This window comes from Haliaeetus albicilla, chromosome 4 (genome assembly GCF_947461875.1).
Source record: "Haliaeetus albicilla chromosome 4, bHalAlb1.1, whole genome shotgun sequence".
NCBI classification, from domain to species: domain Eukaryota; kingdom Metazoa; phylum Chordata; class Aves; order Accipitriformes; family Accipitridae; genus Haliaeetus; species Haliaeetus albicilla.
Genome location: NC_091486.1, coordinates 31,886,837 through 31,905,686, shown reverse-complemented (window position 1 = coordinate 31,905,686; position 18,850 = coordinate 31,886,837). Strand labels below are relative to the sequence as shown.

General features: G+C 40.2%; 1 protein-coding gene across 1 annotated transcript; it reads left to right on the top strand.

The window, feature by feature from the left end:
* Window positions 1-8,623: 8,623 nt before the first annotated feature.
* On the top strand, window positions 8,624-14,404 carry C4H2orf69 (chromosome 4 C2orf69 homolog). Its single transcript, XM_069781803.1, has 2 exons — window positions 8,624-9,019; window positions 10,387-14,404. The coding sequence occupies exons 1-2, from the start codon at window positions 8,708-8,710 to the stop codon at window positions 11,224-11,226; spliced, it is 1,152 nt and encodes a 383-aa protein (XP_069637904.1). The 5' UTR covers window positions 8,624-8,707; the 3' UTR covers window positions 11,227-14,404.
* Window positions 14,405-18,850: the final 4,446 nt, after the last annotated feature.

Here is an 18,850-nt window from a genome sequence, read left to right as displayed (position 1 = left end):
AGTAAATCTCTAGTCAGGTCTGCAAGTCTATAGACAATGTTAAAGGTGTCCAAGAAAGAGAAGAAGAAAGTAAACCTATCAGCAGTAAGTTTGAATTCACCACAGAACAGCTGGTACTTGGAATAGCAAAGCTCTGCAAATGGAAAAAGTGAAAACCAGTGGCAGATACATCAGACAAGTGGGAAATAAGCCCCATCTTTCTTCTAGTCAGACAGAAGTTTCTTTTGGGATAGGGTTAAACAGCATTTAGGAACATAAAAAAAGATCTTAACTAACATATCAACAGGAGTTGCTTTGATTAAAACAGACTGTTACAGGCATAATCTGAAGATGTATTTAGCATGGCTACTTGTCTACATTTCTGTCCCAAATGAAGATAAAAATTCAAGATTTCAGGTATGCCACAAATAGCAAAAACCTCAATTCTCTGTATCACACAGGCATATATATAACTTTCTGCTTGCACTTAAAGGCAAGTCCTTTGATAAAGCTCAATAGAAGCATGTGCTTAAATACTTTGAACAATAATAATTTATTAGACATACCTTTATTTGCAGTATCTATACTACATGTGCTGAAATCTTCCAAATCTATTTGCAAATAAAAAGGGATATTCCTCATCCACCTTATGCACTGACTGCAACAGGATTATCTGCATTAAGAGGAATGAAGAATTGCCTTCAGAGGCCAAATACTGTAAATTCACAAATGTTGCCTCTTGCATACTTTCTATTGTCATTAACTATTGGAGAATATTACTGGAAGCTGAAGAATCTATATCCACTGGAAGTCAAACACCTGAATCTGTCCCTCAGTTCATATAACCATATTCCACTTGAATAATACCTTTTTAGATCAGCATCCCATAAACAAACAGTCCTGAGCTTTTGCAGTGCTCCACCTAAGAAAATATTGCTCTCTGACAAATAACTAATTTCAAGCTGAGGACCTACTTCCTTCCTAATTGTGTAATGTACCATGCAAACAGTTGTCTCAAACCACTTTTGGAAAGAAAAACTAGAGCAGAGGATGTGGTATAAATTCCAGAAAGCCATGGTGCAAAGATACTGTCTGGGGCCAAATTCTGACCTCAGTTTTGTGCATGCATCAATCAAAGTTAATAAATGGGATGGCAGAAGTTAGTCTCATATTGAAGACATCGCAGTACCTATCCCCAAAGCCAGACTATTTTAAGGAAAAGGAGAGGGAAGGGAAATTGAGATACAAGCATGCAGAAGCCAAAATTTCACAATTTCACTGCCAGACAAATCTCAGACTGCAGAAATGGTTAGGGGAGTGAGCTTTGGTCCATTTTTTTAAGCAAGAAAATCCCCTTTTATTCCACTTCCTGGGCCACTGTGTGTTCTTTTAAATCCCAAATAGATTTCCCAATTTATATTGATTTATACCAGACAGCATAGAGCTTAAGCCTCAAGTTCTTCTTGTATATGTAGACAAACTGCAAAGCACAGAAACTTTGTTTGTCTTTTAACTACGTGTTCCACAAACAGCAGAACTACCAAAACTTTTTTATAGACTCATGTCCCTTGTTCTTAACTTTTCTATTACAGTAATTCCAGCCCTTCCTACCCACCATGTCCTCTGTGAACCAGACCAGGACGGAGACAGCACATGCTGGCTCCAGTATGCAGAGCCAACATGTACTGAATTTTCAGCCTACTGCTTTCAAACACGCTGTACAAAGGCTGAATACTCCCCAACTTACCTTCAGTAGGGGCATTCGTTTGAGTCATCCTAATCTATTCATTCAGCAGGTTTCCCAATATTCCCAGATTGTTTGCTCTGCAACTCCTACTCTTCATTTAAAGTGGCCAACAGGGACATTGGAAAGGACTGACAGGTAGACAGACTGTATGATTAAACAAAACCAATTTCCACAGAAAAACAGCACAATAGAAAAAGGTATTTTAAACAGTAGCAGTAGTTCTGAATTCTTTACACACCCTAATTTTTTCAGCAATAAAAAAACAAATGAGATCACATATCCTGTTACTTTAGTAGCTTCTCCACACAGCTGACAGAAAAAGAACATGGACCTATTTTTCATGCTGAAAAGCTTTTATTCTCACTTTCATACAACTCAGTAAACTGCCGAGAGAGTAATTTATTCTCCCCTATGCTCTCCTGAATATCCATACACACATAAAAGATGGATGCTGGCAGGCAGAGCCGTCAGTAGGAATTTCAGCAGAAGTAAATTGTTTAGTACTTAGAATGGAGCATAATAGGTGTAATTTCATTTGAACTGTTGCCACTAATAAGCTAATAAAACTATGAGTTAAGACCTAGCCACTCATTGCTGTGTAGCCACTGGGAATTTCTCTGTGCACACTTCACCACAGAGACAGGTAACTCAGTCCTTTAAGTGCTCCTGTACCTGAAACCATGAGCCAGGCCTGGCACTTCCTCTCAATAGTGAAAGACACAGCTGCATATCAACTGCAAAGGAGTTTCCTATCAGTATTTAACAGGTGTTTCCACAGCTATTCCAATCCTCTGCCAAAACACAAACTAGCAATTTGAATGCATATGCAGCTGAAAAATGTTTAGAAGGAAATTCAAGTATAAAATATAATACACAGATATGCAAATACATATATATGCACACTGCACGTTAGTTGGGCAGGAAGCATGTTTTTCTGAAGATCACTGAAGTACCATGAAATATTACAGTTGCTACATAAGAATAGATAGAAAATCATATATCTTAGATACTTGGCTAAAGATATTATTGTCACATCACCAGACAGTTGTTTTTCACCTAGAATTTTGGTGAAGCATCTATCAAAATGCTTTAATTTAAATGGTATGATTAAAACAAACTACAACATATTTTCTTGGTATGAGAAAATATATACAGCCAGAATTATATTATGGTCTGTGCTGTTTGTGTATGCTCTGAATGAAAACACAGGATTAGTATACCAGTTATAAAGGCAATGAAACACAGCCGATTCCAGAAAAAGTGCTTTGATTGTAATAAAGATTACTTTTGCAGTGGTACCCTTTCTACTTAGAAACTGCAGGTATCATTGCCTTTGATAGATGAAACTAATTAACTACTCTGCAGGCAGCCACAAAGGTCTATATGGGAGCTCAGAGAGACTGAAGTGGTGAATAAGCCATTAGTTCTCTCCAGAGGAATTAATTTTTATATGTATGTCTTTCATCACTGCTGATCAACCATGATACACATTCTTTCTGCCAAACTTCCTGAGATACATGGATAGACTCCTGCAGCGTGACGAAAAAACACTATGCACTTTACCTCCCTGTCCAACCTATAGTAGGCGGCAAAAGTGAGCAGTGAACTGCACAGTGCAGGCATGCAGGACAGGGTAGCAACTCAGTGGTTGGCTCACAACTGATCCAGTATATGAAAACAGCGAGGGCTACTGTAGGGAAAGAGGAGCAGATGTGGTAAGAAGAACAGAACATAAAAAAAGGTCTTTTCCTTTACAATGATAGAAAGCATAGCAAGCAAAAACTTGTAAAGAATAAGAAAATAGAAGAACAGAGGAATGAGGCATCACAGAGAACAGGACAAACATGAAGGCTGACAAAGGCCCCTCAAAATATAGTATTTTGTGCCTACATTGGGTGATATTTGTAAGGATTGATTCACTCAAATTTATTGAATCTGCCTAAATATTGCAATAGCCACATGACAAAGATTAAGAGCAAACTCAAAGCAAGCACTCTAACATCAAAATTTATAGTGTGCCATGGAAGATTTCTTGTATCTTCCTGAAAGCAGGAATAGGTTGGTGGTTTCTATTCTAAGTGGAAAAAACATGTGTACCATTATTTTCTATAACCAAAAGAGAGCCCATTTCATTATTTTGGTAATTGTGTGTATCTGAATTCTGGCTAACATATGGACTCATTTTCATGCTCTCCCATAAGGCTTATGTAGCATTTGGGATGAAGATGAAAGTCTGTATACCACCTTACATATTAGACAATTATCTGGTAACAGTTGCATCATAAACACACTGTATAAGGATTTCTGGGCAGAAGTACCAGCATCACCTTTGGCTACCATAAATAACTGTCACTACAATGTTAATAATGTTTGTAAACCCTTCTGCACAAGCTAGTGTCTCATCTGGAGAAACCAGAGGAGAGAATATAGGCAACAAGAGAATAAGAACACAGATTTATTTTTTTTCTTAATACTGATAGTAATTATTCACGTTTCTCAAAAATAATTACTAAAATGGAAACTTTCATTCTCCTAACCACTCCTCCTAGATGGATCCTTACTACTTCATCAAGTATCATTAATCATAAAAGAGCTCTTCCTGTGTAAGCAAACCTTAGCAATCACAGTCCAAGTAACTGGATTTTCAGAGCACAGGCATTATATTGTTCTGTATTTTTGTGGACAATTTTTTAAAAAAATCTGCTTCATATGAGAAAAGCAGGCCACCTGTGTTTTTTCTTACACTTATACATTTAGCAGGTCTTACCTAATATTACTTTAGCACAGTACCTAATAGGGAAGAGAAGTGAGAAGGTTTCATTAGCCCTTCTAATTAGAAGTTTTAGTGTCAGCATGGACAAAAATGCCTTAAAATTGGATTAAGAAAATCTGCCAGCATGAACTGGAATAAACAGTTGTATGAGGGAGCTAGAGATTTTTTCTTAATAATTTTGCTTCATTAGAAGAGGCACTGTGAAACTTCCCACTAAGATTATAGCCTTAGGGCATACTTACAGAGAAAAATCTAGAAAACATTCTACAATTACACCCCAAAAACTCAAATCAGAAGGAGAATGAGGATTTGCTTGGGGAAATTCCAAAGTGAACACCTGAATATTTCTAGCTGGCCCCAGGCACAGTAAGTTGCACTCCCAACAAATGCAGGTGCCTCACAAGATTTTTAGGAACTTCGACCCTGACTTTCTTCCTAAATGAATCCTCCTTCCATACAGAGCCCCACTAGCTCCAGTGCAGCCCCACCTTCCTGCAGACAATGCTGCACCACAGTCCATGCAGAAGCGAGGGTGAAATAAGGTCCCACAGCTGCAAACATTTACTTGATATCTTTATTATCTACCTTCACTACTGCTGCTACTCAATGTCTTTATTATCTACCTTCACTACTGCTGCTACTCAATGTCTTTATTATCTACCTTCACTACTGCTCCTCCAGATAGCCAAGCTAAGTATCTTTCTGAGTATGTGACAGACAGATTTGGACCTTCATAGTTTGATTTCTAATACATACAGGTAGCGTGTTAAATAACTCAATTTTTTTTTTCAGAAAATCAAACTACTGATTTATGTGCCTAACTTTAGGAGCTAATTCAGGCATCCATTTTTACCTTTTCTCATCAAACACAGCCTGAAATTTCACCAGAAAGTGTTGCAAGTTGTTATATCTAACTTACTCCGTAGCTCTTCTAGGTGGGTACTTGGAGTCTGTTATCCTGGTGGCTGTGCGAACACATTAAACATTGAGATCTCCTAGATGATGTATGCCACAGGAAGGTGATAAATATGCAATATAAGTGATAAATATATATAAGACACAATATGCAATGTGCCCTTGTGGCAAAGGTGGCCAACAGCATTCTGGGCTGTGTTAGAAAAAGCTTCAGCAGCAGGGATGTGGTGCTTCCCCTCTACTCAGATGTGGCATCACCAGCACTGCAGAACTGTCTCCAGTTCTGTGCTTTCCACTACTATACTGGATCAAGTCCAATGAAAAGCTGGCAACATGATTAAGAGACAGGAACATCTGTTACACAAGGAGAGGTTGAAAGCTGGGACTGTTAGCCTAGAGAAAGTTCAGGGGGTGTTATCAATGTGTAGGAACACCTGATGAGGTGAGTAAAGGCAACAGAGGCAGACTCTTCTCAGTGGTGTCCAGTGACAGGACACGAAGCAATGGGCACAAGTTGAAATACAGGAAATTGTTTAACCATCAAGAAAGCACTTTCTCCCTGTGAAGGTGATCAAACACTGGAAGAAGTTATTCAAAAGCCCAGCTAGACATGGTCCTGAGCAACCTGCCCTAGCTGACCCTGTTTTGAGCAGGTGGGTTGGTCTAGACTATCTCCAGAGGCATCTTCCAGCCTCTGCCACTCCATGGTTCTAAACTGCTCCTGGGAGCACAGGCAAGAATTCCCAGAGGAATTACAGTTCCAAAAATACACTTTGGAACTGACCACTAGCTCTACTGTAAAGGTATTTGTCGTAGTTTAACCCCAGCCAGCAACTAAGCACCACGCAGCCGCTCACTCACTCCCCCCCCATCCAGTGGGATGGGGGAGAAAATCAGGAAAAGAAGCAAAACTCCTGGGTTGAGATAAGAACGATTCAATAGAACAGAAAAGAAGAAACTAACAATGATAATGATAACACTAATAAAATGACAACAGTAGTAATAAAAAGATTGAAATGTACAAATGATGCGCAGGGCAATTGCTCACCACCTGCCAACCGACACCCAGCCAGTCCCGGAGCAGCGAATCCCTGCCCCCCACTTCCCAGTTCCTAAACGAGACGGGACATCACATGGTATGGAATACACTGTTGGCCAGTTTGGGTCAGGTACCCTGGCTGGGCATGAGAAGCTGAAAAATCCTTGACTATAGTCTAAACACTACTGAGCAACAACTGAAAACATCAGTGTTATCAACACTCTTCACATACTGAACTCAAAACATAGCACCATACCAGCTACTAGGAAGACAGTTAACTATACCCCAGCTGAAACCAGGACAGTATTAGAAATACTACCTATGTTAATCAGCTGCTAAACAACAGAAAGCATTGCTGAAATGAACCTCTAATATCGGGCTTCCAAAACATGAAAGTGATTATAGTCAGACAGCTGCTCTGGTACAGATTTTTCAAACCACACTGCACAGCACCATCTTCTGGTGACCAGAAGTTGGATTGTTTCATTTTTTTCCTTTCTGGTTTTGAGAAAAAGGCTCTAACCATAGCAAAGATAATTTTCATACAAGAAATAGTAATGTTAAGTTCAAAAATAATCAATCTAAAATAAACAACATCTATAAAACAGAGAAGTAACCAAAATTTTTTTATTAACCCCTGTTATCCCTAGAAACACAAAAGTGAAAAAATTACGCTTTAAAATGTCTTACCCTCTTCAAGAGGACCAGGCATCAACTTTGTTCTGATTTCTGCAAGTAAAGAAAAATACATATTGCTCATGTAATAAACAATGAAGTCTCAAAAGTAGATATCACAACACAATGTTCTTCTGAGCTTGTATGTGGACAAGGTGCAGATCTGCCTTCTGGAAAAGCCTTTGGATGAGCTTTAGAATATGGGAAGTAAGAACTTTTGAGCTTGCTCTGGCATGAGCTCAAAGACATACCCGTGAAAAATACAAGTGTGCCAAGTAGACCACGAACACATCATTGCTCAAACTGAATCTCCATGAGCAGGCTGCACAAAGACATGCAGGCTAGAATTTATACTTAGAAAATAAGCCACTCTGAAGTACTCTGCTTATTACTAGCTTGCTACACTGACAAATAATATCACCATACTTCCTTTTCATTTGTCAAATTTTCCAACAACAAGAAACCAGTCAATAGTCTGATGCAAGTTACTTGATTATGCAGTCGCTGTTCAGTTAACTCTGCTTCCTTGCACAACTGACTCAAATCCTAAGAGTCAGACTTAGTAGCTCGTAGTTTTCCAGGTTTGCATACGTGCATTTTTAACTAGACTATGCAAACAGAACAAAGGAATGAATACCTGAAATAGGAAAATTCTAGACAAACCCATGAGGAAAGCTTAGGAACAAAGGAAAGGCTCTGCTTCCTCTGCCATGTAAAATGCAGTTTCTCACAACGGTATACATGAAAGCTTTTCTTCCAATGTAGCAGCACTAGTATAACCAAAGTAACATTAAGTATATCTAAGCTGCTTTTTTTTTTAAATACAACCAACACCTTTAGCACATAAAAGAATCCACATACCTCTTTGTTTTGAAATTAACTGCTCCATGTGGAGCATTAGATACCCCATAGCGCTGTACCTGCGCTACAGCAACACACTCTGGGGTTTTACTGCGCTGCAGGAGGCCTTCTACAAATTCAGAGGTAAATTCCTCCGGATTTACCAGCCCGGCACTGTTTTCAAGGCAAGGCAGCACAGGCAGAACACCGGCCGGGCACCGCCACCTCAACTTGGTTTCAGCAAGGGCAGGGCGAGGCCGCGGTGCCAGCAGCTGCGCGGGCTCACCTGGAGCACCACGCGGCCTGAGGAGAGCGGGGCCTGCGGGCGCCCAGGCACGAGCCGGGGCCGCGGGGAGGCGCGAGGAGCGCCCCTCGGCCCCTGAGGGGCACCCCGAGGACGGGCGCCGCCAGCCACGCGACGGGCGCCTAACTGCCCCGCGCTTCCCGCCACGCTCACTTTTAAAGGCTTCGGTGACGTCATCGCCGGAGCAGGCAGCCGTTAGACGCGCGTGGCCCCGCCCCCGGCGCTCGGCCGCGGCCTCGCGGCGCGCACGTGCGACGCCCCCTGCCGGGTCTCTCGAGGGGGCTGCGGGCGGCGCCGATAGGCGGAGGTCCGGGTGAAGGGGGGGGCGGTGGCGGCGGCGCGCAGGCGCGGTGCGTGGCCGGGCCGCGGGCGGGCGGGCGGGTGGCCGGCCGGCCGGGCGGGAGGCAGCCGCCGGGTCGCGGGGCCAGCGCCCCCATGAGCAAGCGGTGCCCGCCGGCCGCCGCCTCGCTGCTGCGGGGGCTCGTCGGCCCCGCTGCCCTCTGCCTGGGCAGGAGCATGAGCCTCTGCGGGGCGCCGGCCGCCTGCGCCGCGGGGCCTGCGGGCGGCAGCGGCAGCGGCGCGGGCTTCTCCTCAGCGCGGCTGAGCCCGCCGTGGCTGCGGCTGCCTGAGGTGCCGGGCGCGGAGCCGCACCGGGCCAACGAGCTGCTGCTGCTGCTGCCGCCGCCGGCCCCGCGCGGCCCAGCCCCGCCGCAGCATCACGTTGTCTACTTCCCGGGGGACGTGCAGGTACGGCGGGGCGGGCTGCGGGCGGCCGAGGGCGGTAAGCAATGGCGGGCGGGAGCGGGGAAGCGGCGCCGGAGGGAGCCGCTGACCGGACGGGCTCTCCGGGGGGGGGGAGGCGAGGGGGTGGCGGCCGCGACGGAGGCGGGGGCTCCTGGGGGGAGCATCTCTTGCGCGCCTTCTGCCCGTTACTGTCGGGGCATACGTAGCGGGAATGGGCCCTCCCTGAAACCTGAAAAGGAGCAGCAGTGGGGGGTAGGGGGGGAGTCTTCTTCTATAGCATTGCCTGAGATTGACGTTTCTGGCGGTGACGGAAATATCTGAAATGGTATGATAAGAACGTCAGCGGAGAGAAGACGAAGAAATCCTAAGACGGCAAGTTGTCCTTGTCAGGCTTAGCACCACGGCTCTGTGCAGGTGTACAAACATCCCAGACACCCTCCTGGAGGTGTTTCACAGGCGCTGACGCTTTCTCAGCGTGTCCTGAAGAAGGCACACGTTGTCTCTGAATTGACAAGAAACTGAAAAGAGACTCTGGAGTGCTGTCTCTAAGCGTGTGGTCAACCTCTGTAACATTACATACTCTGGTACTCTGGGTAGTCAGTTAATCTCAAAAGTCATTACTTCTCAAAAGCAGAGGTAGTGTCTGTCTGTCCTAGGGAAAAGGCTTTCCTTTTCTGCAAGGTAAAGATGCAGAACTTTGTGGATTTTCACTATAAGGTTTGGGATGGCTTAAGAAAACCTTTCTGATTACCATTCCTGGGTAAGGCTTTATTATTTCTCAATAAAATAAACTAATTAGTATTCTCTGCCATTACGAATTCAGAGGTGAGGATTGTTCATGACTTGGGGGTTAATTTTTTTTCTATCTATGCCCCATATGGATGTGAACAAGGGGAATGAAGTCTCGCTACAGCTGAGAGGGATTTTTTTTTCCCTGTATAAAAGATAGAAAACTTATTACAAAGTTTTAAGTCTGTTGTTGATTTGTAATAAGATAAGCAGTATTTCTGCAGATGGAGATAATATAAAATTATGTATTCTGTGTCATACTTAAGTTGAATAATACTTTAATCTTCTCTTGGAGTAAAGTCAACAAAAATACGAATACTTCCATGTGCTTATTTTTATTGTATTAATTGTGGGGGTATTAAAAATGTGTGGTAAAAATATTAAAGTAGAATAAGTAAATCCCAAGTATGCCAGATTGTTTAATGTGTTTCTTGTTCTGGAAGCCTAGCAAGCAAGCGCCTCTCTAATGCATGCTTCTCTGTTAGTTACAGTCCTTTCTTATGAATATAAGTACACTAGACAGAGCTGAAGTCTTTTCACAATGTAGTAATGCGCCTTTTCTATTTTTTTTAATTTTTCAGAACTATCATGACATCATGTCTTGCCACCCAGAAAACTTTCAGTGGGAGCACTGGAGTTTTGAAAATGTTGCTACCATACTTGCTCGCCGGTTCCCTAATAGCTTTATTTGGGTTGTAAAGTGTTCTCGAATGCACCTGCACAAATTCAGTTGCTATGACAACTTTGTGGCAAGCAACATGTTTGGAGCACCAGAGCACAGCACTGACTTTGGAGCTTTCAAGCATCTCCATGCATTGCTAGTTAATGCATTCAGATTCTCTCAGAATATTCTGCTGTCCCAGAAAAGTGTGCATGGTGTCAGCAAGGATGCAAAAATAGCTGCTTGTAAATCACAGCCACAGTCTGTTCCTACAACAAATGGCTGCTCATCCACAGAAAGAGAGAGAGATTGTGAATGCTCTAATAATTCTGCTATGAACTTCATTATACCGTCTGCTGTAGGTGCAGTGTCGTTTACTTTGATTGGCTTCAGTAAAGGTTGTGTGGTTTTGAACCAGCTGCTTTATGAGCTGAAGGAAGCTAAAAAAGACAAGAATACAGATGCCTTCTTAAAAAACATAAAAGCAATTTACTGGTTGGATGGTGGTCACTCAGGAGGAAGCAATACTTGGGTTACTTACCCTGAAGTGCTGAAAGAACTTGCAGAGACAGGAATTGAAGTTCATGCTCATGTTACACCATACCAAGTGTTTGACACTATGAGGTCATGGATTGGGAGAGAGCATGAGAAATTTGTACAGATACTTGAAGAATTTGGTGTGGAAATAAATGATCAACTGCATTTTGCTGATGACGTTCCCTCCTTAGATAACCATTTCAGAGTTCATGAAGTATTTTGAGACTGTATGTATCTGAATAGTATATTCATTACAAAAAATACTTCTAACACTGTAAATGTTGTCATCTAGATTTGAGACTTTGAGCAGATGCTTTCTGAAGAGAATACTAAATCAGTCCTGTGTTACTCATAGATACTATATATAAATTTCAGTAGCTTAAAAAGGAAGATTGGGACCCCATAACTACAACAGATGTTGTCGTTTGATTCCTGGAAAAAAGTGTTATGAAGAACTATCCTATACATGGTTTTTTGTTAAATGTGAACGTTTATTCTCAAATTGTGGCAAAATTTTTGGTCCTGGATGTCTAATGTCATATATTGCTGTTAATGGGACTTTAAAGTACTTGAGAGTTTCAGATGTCTGAATACTTCAATTTAGTAGCTTCCAGGGCTAAAAGCTTTGCTCTTTGTCAATAACAGATGTAAGGTTAGTTTTTTGGCTTAAGGAAAATGATGATTATTAGAACAATCTTAGTTATATATTTTGGTGAAAACTGTTTTAGTTAGTTAATTACATCTTCCAGTTTTATAACATTTTTCCTAATTGAAACAAAGTCACAAATACTTACCTTTGGAATAATAGTGCCAATCCATTTTTCTTCCTTACCTCTGCCTTGCCTTTTCTGTAGCTATAAAGTTTCATTAATTCATTGTGTAGTATCTGCTAGTGAATAGCATTTCGCCTGGCAGCTTGAAAATTTTGACATGGCTATGTTAAGTGACCAAGAGTGTTGGTGAGGGTGTAGCTTATTGCCATTTCAACATACCTTGCTATTGCTTTAACTAACTTCTATAAGGACCAGTATTTTCAAGTCAAGAGGTGTCTTTATCCCTGCCTTGGACTGGTGAGGTTTTTCTTCCTAATTGCTGCATCGATGTTGATCTAAATCAAGCCATAAGTACATAACGTATTACAAGTTGCATAAAAAATTTTAGACTGTGTTGACTGTAGCTGTTTCAAAATGCTTCAGTTTTAAAAACTATTATCTCCTTTAAATGTATTGCAGTAGCTGCTTCTAAAGCCACCCAAAAATCTATCTTCAGAGTCTAATTTTTCCTACAGGACACCCCCCCCCCCCCCCAAATCAAATACAAAGCCGGACAAATCAGATACAAAAGATGTAATCTAGTTCAGGCTCTAAACCTGAATGTTTTTCAGAAAGAATTACTGAAAGATGGACAAATGAGGGTATTAGTGGAACTTTTCTACTGTTGTAAGTAACTTTCCATTTATCTACAAATAAATCTTAGAATTATTCTTAAAGACAACTGCAGCTATTAACAGTGAACCAGTAGCTTAAAATGGTCTTGGATTTCCTGGAAGTATAGGAATACAAAAGCAAGTTAGCAAAACACTGTGAAGATTACAGAAACAAATGTGGCTCAGTTCTGAAAAAAGGCATTTTATTCAACTTTGTTCCTATGTTTGATGGTTTAGCAACATCTTCCCCCTGCTTCTTGCTTCCCGTAACTCTTACACAGTGGAAGGAAAGTCCTGGGTCATCTTTCCTCTATTGGCATCATTAAAACTTACAAGGTTCACTGGAGACAGCATTTTCACAAATCTTGCAGAGTTGGTGCACATAATAGTGATCACTGAAGAATAAGAAAAGTGTGTTGAAGTCTTAAAATTTTTTTAATACTTAAAATATTAAGAGTAGTAGAAAGGATTATGCATACAGTATGTACCTTACAATGTGAAAGTGAACTCTATTGCTTATAATAGACTGATGTACCTAGTTGACCAAAAGGGGAAATAATCTATTTTAATTGATGGAGAAAAGTGCAACATGCAAACCAACTCTAATATTTTATAAAAGAATCTGAAATCTAGTTCCATCTGCTTTTTTCTGAAGCTCTTTCTTGGAGACTTTGTTCAATGCTATTTATTGATTACCTTCTTAATGGGCTTATAACAACTTGTTTATGTGTTCCAAGGAAGGCTATTTCCCTTTTTTGGACCTTTTAATAACACTTGCAGCATATGTGAGGACTTTTTTCTGTAAAGGAAATATGGGTCATCTAACAAAGTGGTTTTAATAGAAAGCCTACAAATTGCTTGAAATATCTTTAATTATCCAGTTATAAAATAAAATTAAAAAAAAAAACAAAACCAACAAAAAACCCAAACCACACCACTGATCTTGCTCCCTCTCTGTGTCAGACTGACAAGGCTAAGTTGGGTATGCTAAAACTTGCCCTATCTGGTAACAGTGCAGATCACAGACCAATTTCTAAGCAATTCTGTGCCAGCCAAAACAGCAGGAGTAGTTGCAAGCTTTTGGAAACAGCTATTAAAATATTGACGTTGTCTTCAGAAGTTTCTGGATGGCTGTCCTATGAAAATAATATTAACCTGTTTGATGGAGGCTGCTTACAGTAACTGTTAAAATAGGCTCAAGTGTTGTTATATTAATTTGAAGAATAAGCACTTTGTTGTAAAACTAATCTTGTTGTGAGACCTCATGTTGTGGAGGGAAAACTGACTGGTTGTTTTTCATTCTCTAAATAGTTGTAGTACTCTGTTGGAATGTGCCTCTGTCATTCACTACAATGCATGCTAAAAATAAATTTTGCAAACAATGTAGAAAATAAACTATTTCTAATGGGTGAAACCACTTCCATGAGAATGTAAAACCATTAAACAAGGAATGTGCGGTTAAGTTTTGTGGATTAAGCTTTATCAGGTGTTTGTGGAGACCTCGTTTAAAAAAATGAGATTTCTTTGATACCTTTTCTTGAAGGAGGCTTTGTATTTGTGTAGTCAGCATCTGTAATTCTAAAACAGCTTACTGGCATCTTGCATACATGGGAAAGCTGGCATGAAGTACCCAAGGGTCTAAACATTTCTATGTTAGGATGAAGTGGTCATAATTTGTATATGCCTGTTTGACATTAACTGCAAAGGCAGTTTTTAATAAGCTTAGATGTAAATGCCTGAAGTTAAGCGATTCTCGCACTTACAGTGGTTTATTTCAAGACACTTCTGTTTTTGAATGGAGTAAGCAACATAACACAGTCCTCAGTACAACCTAGTGTGTAATAGCTGGTATTCTTTATATTGCATGCTTGTTCCTTGTACAACAGACAAGACATTCTTCAGATTTTGAGAAATGCTAAAATGTTTTAAGCTGTGCCTGTTAAATTCCTTTAAAACAAAGCTTGATTCTGTGAAATTGTCCAGATTCTGTATGACTTAAATGATTTTGTGTGCATCTTAAATACTAGAAACTTTGGTAACCTTCTTCCTATCTAGTATTAATTTAATTGCACCTCTGTAAATGCTGCTGCATAAATCAGTATTGGCCCCTAATTTTGAAAGGTGATTAAGGGTCTAAGTTTTAACATGTTGCTGAAAGGAGCAATCTTTTCTGTCCTCCCATTGATAACATCCTGCTGCATCCCTTAAGTTAGCATAAGCACTTCATGGTGAGCTGTTCTCTTACTAAATTAGCATTATTCCTGATAGAGATAACAGGAGTGCCATGTAATTAAATAGTCATAGAAATTATTTTAAATAAGACTGCTAAGTCAGTTCAGGAGTTAGGATGTTACAACTGTGGGCATTCACAGATAAAAGTGATTGTGCATGATCATGTGCTCAAGTTTTCCCAACAGGTTCTTTTTGAGCTATTTGCAGAAAGAAAATATCACCTGTTTTTTCTTCCCTCTTATGGTGCTTCTTACAATACTGTCTTTCCTAAGCTGATAGTTACTTCATCTCTGCAGATAAACAATATTTGTTGTCTCGTACAGGCTGGAAGTTGAAGCACTGAGGTTAAAGTATACCCATCCATTTACCTTGAATGCTTATTTTAAATTACATGGGGTCTTATCAGTTAATATGAGAAGTTAAAGAACGGTAAAAATTTTTGAATGACTGTGCTCTGTTGTGAGCCATGTTTTTAGGTACATCACTGCCTAGCAGAATCCACAGACATGAATTGTGCGTCTGGTGTCCCTGTGCAATACAAAAGCAAAGGCAGATGTCTCAGACTGCAATCCACAAGAGACAGCCTTTTCAAATCACCTTTGGAGTTACTTCTTCACAATCTTTTTAATCTTATATTGAAATCTCATTTCATTTGTGTAAGGATGATAGATTAAAGGAAAAGAAGTTTACTTCTGATGCTCATAGCCTGATGAAAATTTAGGCACATTTAACTATTGCTGATGGAGACCCTAACACCATAGCTGGCTTTCTGTTGGTCTTACTGGTCTCTTAACTCTGTTCAGATGGAAGGTGACTGTTTTTAACTCGAATAAAATAACATGAAGTCATTAATGCAAGATCATATAACACCTATGTGGCAGAGAGGCACTGCTTCTCCCAGTGCCAGGCATACTGTTCCTGACTAAATTCATTCTATCAATATTAACAGCATAATTCACTCCTCCTGACAAAAAACACTTGCACAGGATTAGCTGCTCCACATCACTGTGGAAACCATGGAAAACTGATTCAGGCAGTCATTTTGCATGTAGTGTAGGGTGGGTTATAAAGTAGTGATGGCTTTGTTGTGGTTTCCTGTCATTAGGGCTTCATTACATGTTTCCACATGACCCAAGAAGTGCCGAATTCTACTTAAGCAAATTACCAGAAAAGCGTCTGGTAGAACAAAAGGTAAAAATAAATTCTTATCTGTTTTTTCATCATGTGTATAAACATCTCGTGTACTTGAAAAGGAGCAGAATGCCATTACTTCAAGGTTCAGAATAAATTTTCCTTCTTTCAGTAAGCTTTCAGAGAGCACTTTCAGTCACAATTGTTAGTTTCCTTTGTTAAACTTGGCACTTTAGAGCTGAATCGTTTCTAAAGAAAGCACTGCTGCAAGACAGGGAAAACAGTCAAGAGACATACCAGTGCTGAAGTGCAAAACAACGCTCTTCACATCTCCCGCACCAGAGTTTACCCTCTGAGCAGTACTCCTAAGCCTGGGTGTCAAATAAAGCTATTGCATCCGTTACAAGCCATCTGTATAGCTCTTCTTTCCCATTCCCCATCATGAGAAATACATTGATTTTGTGTGATGGAAGTTTTAGGCATTTCATGTACTGCTTGACAGCTGAAGTATAAACGTTTTCACAGCAAAAATTGTCCATTACTGCGATCTGTGTTAATATTGCAAGCAATAGCTTCTGAGCATTTTTGTACGGACATAGCATCGCGTGCAGAGCTGCGCATTTTACATGGTTGAGCAGTTCTTTTAATGTTCAATCTGCTCTTAAAAATGTTGACTAGGAACAACAGATAGCGATTGGAAAGGAAGTAATCTGCTCTTGTTGCTCTCAGGAATCGCCACATACAGAGCTCAGAATCTATCTCCACTCCTAGAGTCTGACCCAAACCAAAATAGGAAATCTTAACATGCAACTTTACCACAAACTTAGATAACTGTCAAAAAAAAAATTTTAAATTTAATCTGTCCTTCTAGTAACACCAGAATCTTTGGTTATTGAATGATGCTAACTTACAGAGAATCCTTTGTAAAAGTTACTATCTCAGAACATGTATCTTCAACACCTGTGTTGTCTGCATAGAAATATGTGTCTCAGGTTTGGGAAGATAACATTTTGGCCAGAGGAAAAAAGAATCAAGTCTGTACAGGAATTTTTTTGAAGCTGTGAAGTAACGCATATTGGGATCACACCATGTGTAACGTAACCTCTACTATGGTAAAATCATCCTCATCTTAGTCAAGTTAGTAGTCCTGTTGTGGGACTAACAGCGTGAATGAGGCAAATAGTTTCATCCTACATATTTAAAAAGGATTGCAAATATATTTCTGATCCTTCATGATCAAGTCAAACCCTTTCACATTAGGCATTTAACTTGACACTTGTATTAAGAACCTAGACTCTATGTAGTTCCTGGAGAGAAACATTTTCTTAAGTTAGGTATATCAGATCTTCAGCACATACATGATAGGCAGATTTTTAATGACCTGTTTAATACTTTGATGAGAGAATATTTTGACATAATTTTTTCACTTGATTCTTTCCACAGCAACCACTTTAAGAAAAACGTATAAAACATTTATCTTCTGAAATTATTTGTTGTCCTTTATATTTCATATGACCAAGAATAAATCTTTCCAGGTGTTGATTTGCAATGAACTTATAATTTTTTTGCAATGAATTTTAAAAGCCTCAGTCACCAACTTTTTAGAGTAATTCAAATTTTGGGGTGTGCCAAGTTTAAACTGCTGATTTCAGATACTGTCTGTTTAAGTATCTTAACTCATCTTTCAGTCCTGGGCAGTCTGCATCGCCTAACTCCTCTGTTGAATACACTGTTTGAAGTGGCTGTTTTGAATGCTTAAGATGGTCTTTATTTTTCTAATACCTGTTACCACAACTTCATCTGGTTTACTATGGCATGATCCCATTTTGCTTTAGGTCTCTAAAGGACAAACTACCACAAAATGTCAGTGGCTCTAATTCTTTATTTCAGTAATGGATTTTTAAGTGTGGCTACGTGTATTCTATCACTGTTAGCTGGACGTTATTCCTCTTATGCTTTCACCATTCCTTCATGACTGTATTGCCTGTTTCACACCATGTAGCACAGTGGTTAGAAAGCACCAAGTAATTTGTTTTTTTTAAGACAGTAACTTCAAGATTTTTATCACTAGTCACATTACGCTCAAATTAAGAAAATACATTTATAAACTGCTTTGTTTCTTCTTTTATGGCATTTCAGAACAACTGTTTTATATTATTTAATTAGAAATTGAAGAAACTGGTTCAAAGTGAAAAAAGGGTGGCACTGACAGAACAATTATTGTGCTGCTTTTCCCACTGATCTACATAGAATAGTTTTTGTTGATCTTTCTTGAATATGCACTTATATCACATCTGGTTGAGTTTACTGACAGTCTTAGAGAAGTGAAAACCAAAGGGGTCATGGGGAGGGAACACCCCCACACACTATCATTGCAGAGATTTCTCACGGGACACTGGAAGAGAAGCATGAGCAGCGCTGGGTTATCCACCAGCTGATCAGGGTGAGATAACCTCATTTGCTGACATATGAAAATAAAGGTTTCATTTTAAAGTTGGTAGGGTGAAGAAGAAATAGCTGCACTTGCTATAGCACTTGGCTCACATTTAATTCAGCATGACTCTCTTTTCCCAGCCCGATACACGTTTTCCAATCCAAACTTCATGCTAGCCTAAGCAAGTGAATTATTGCAGCTTTCCTGCTGGGCTACCTCAGCACTAATAACTGCAAATGAGGGATGCAAGGGTTTGATTTGGCCTAAGGTGTTTAAATTAATAGTTTAATAGCCCACACACACCAAATAAAAAGGGGGATTGAAAAATATTCAAAATGGCATTCTTAATACTTGTTTATGCTTTTTACATACATACTATGAAACAAGTATTGAAAATCTTAGTATCACCGTTAGGTGGCACAGCAGTGAATGCATTTGACACACAGGATTTTCCTCCTTTTACTTTCTCGTCTCCCCAGGAGCCCCAAATGGCTCCCATCCTCCCTCCGGAGCACAGCAGGCACTTCTCACAAGCTGAGACATAAGCAGATCACTCATACACTGATTGCTGCTCCATGAAGTTTTCCTTATTTATACTTGACTGTTGAGGGGGCCTGAGAACAC